The sequence below is a fragment of the Charadrius vociferus genome, unplaced genomic scaffold, assembly GCF_000708025.1.
Source record: "Charadrius vociferus isolate BGI_N301 unplaced genomic scaffold, ASM70802v2 scaffold1317, whole genome shotgun sequence".
Lineage (NCBI taxonomy): Eukaryota > Metazoa > Chordata > Aves > Charadriiformes > Charadriidae > Charadrius > Charadrius vociferus.
This window is the reverse complement of record NW_009649275.1, coordinates 44693-46100: the sequence shown is the minus strand read 5'-3', so window position 1 is coordinate 46100 and position 1408 is coordinate 44693. Positions and strand designations below refer to the sequence as shown.

General features: G+C 55.8%; 1 protein-coding gene across 1 annotated transcript in view; it reads right to left on the bottom strand.

Moving 5' to 3' along the window:
- Nucleotides 1-1389, bottom strand: part of LOC104290003 (zinc finger protein 777-like) — a 4197-nt gene extending 2808 nt beyond the window's left edge. Inside the window, exon 1 of the mRNA XM_009889050.1 lies at nt 1356-1389. Coding sequence (XP_009887352.1) covers nt 1356-1389 — 34 coding nt within the window. The remainder of the gene's footprint in view (nt 1-1355) is intronic.
- Nucleotides 1390-1408: the final 19 nt, after the last annotated feature.

Sequence of the window (1408 nt, the reverse complement as noted above, 5' to 3'; positions counted from 1 at the left end):
CTCCTCGCCCCGGTGCCGGAGCCCTGAGCCCTTCCCTTCCTCCCGAAGCCGCAGCGCTCGCAGGGTCCCACGTTTGCTGATCCTGCTGGGGGTGCACAGCTTCTACGGATAGAACGGGCTGAGGGTAATCCTGGTGCATTTTATATTGGTGTCGGGATCAATATTGGTTCTTTAGTGTTATTAATGTTAATTACTTAGTCTTATTCTATTAAATCTGTTGACATTTCAGCCCTCAGGTTTCCTTGTTTTTCCCCCCATTCCCCTTCCCAGGTGAGGAAGGGCCATCGGGTGAGAGAATAATTGTCTAAATGACAAGAAATTATTGTGGGTTCCTCAAACCGTAACAACCTCGCAGACAGGAAAAAACCCTGAGGCGCAGGAAGGGAATTATGAGGCTCCGGATTGATTCGCGGGCGGCTGCACCTCCCCGCAGCTCCGTAGCCCGTCTGACCACCTGTATCCGCTCCAGTCGGTCGCTGAACGGCGACAAGAGCCACCGCCACGAGGCCCCTGTCCTGCTTTTCGCTCTGCCTCCTCAGGCTGCGCTTACAGGGGAGTCCCACGGCAAGAGGGGGCGGCCCTGCCTCCATCCCCCGAGCACGAGGCCCCGGCTGGGCGAAGCAGGGCGCTGTGGAATCCCAGAACCAGTTAGGACGAAAAAAACCTTTAAGATCACAGAATCCAACTGTTAACCTGGCACTGCCAAGCCCACCATGTCCTTCAGCACCATCGTCCAGGTTGGAAAAGACCTTTAAGATCACCGAGTTCAACCGGACTTTTGGGGAAGTTCATCTCCAGGGCCGCGCGTTTGAAAATCCAACCAGAAGGACCCCAAACGCTGCCCCACGAGAGCTTCTCCCCTGCACCCAGGGAGCAACCCCAGCCTCGCTCCCCACACCGGGACCAACGGACGGCACAGCCACCACGTCGCCGGGAAACCACACCAGGGTCTACACAAGACGCAGAAGAGGGAATTTCTGCAGCGAAAAGAGGGAATTACTTCTGCAGCGAAAAGAAGGAATTACTTCTGCAGCGAAAAGAAGGAATTACTTCTGCAGCGAAAAGAGGGAATTACTTCTGCAGCGAAAAGAGGGAATTACTTCTGCAGCGAAAAGAGGGAATTATTTCTGCAGTGACAACCCAGGGAGTTCAGTGTACCTGTTCCCCACGAGGAGAAGACACTGAGCGCTCGCTACCCCCTGCCAACCTCCGACCACTGCCGGTGGGGACAGGGAGTTGAGCGGATGATTTGAGGGCCGGAGATCGCAGGAAAATGGAAAGAGGCAGAAAAGCAATCCCGAGAGAGGTCCCCGGGCAGTGACGGCGGCGGCCAAACCAGCGCAAACGGAGCCTACACAGGGACACCAGCGTCTCGTAGTTGTTCTCCATCACGCCCCTGTACAACTCC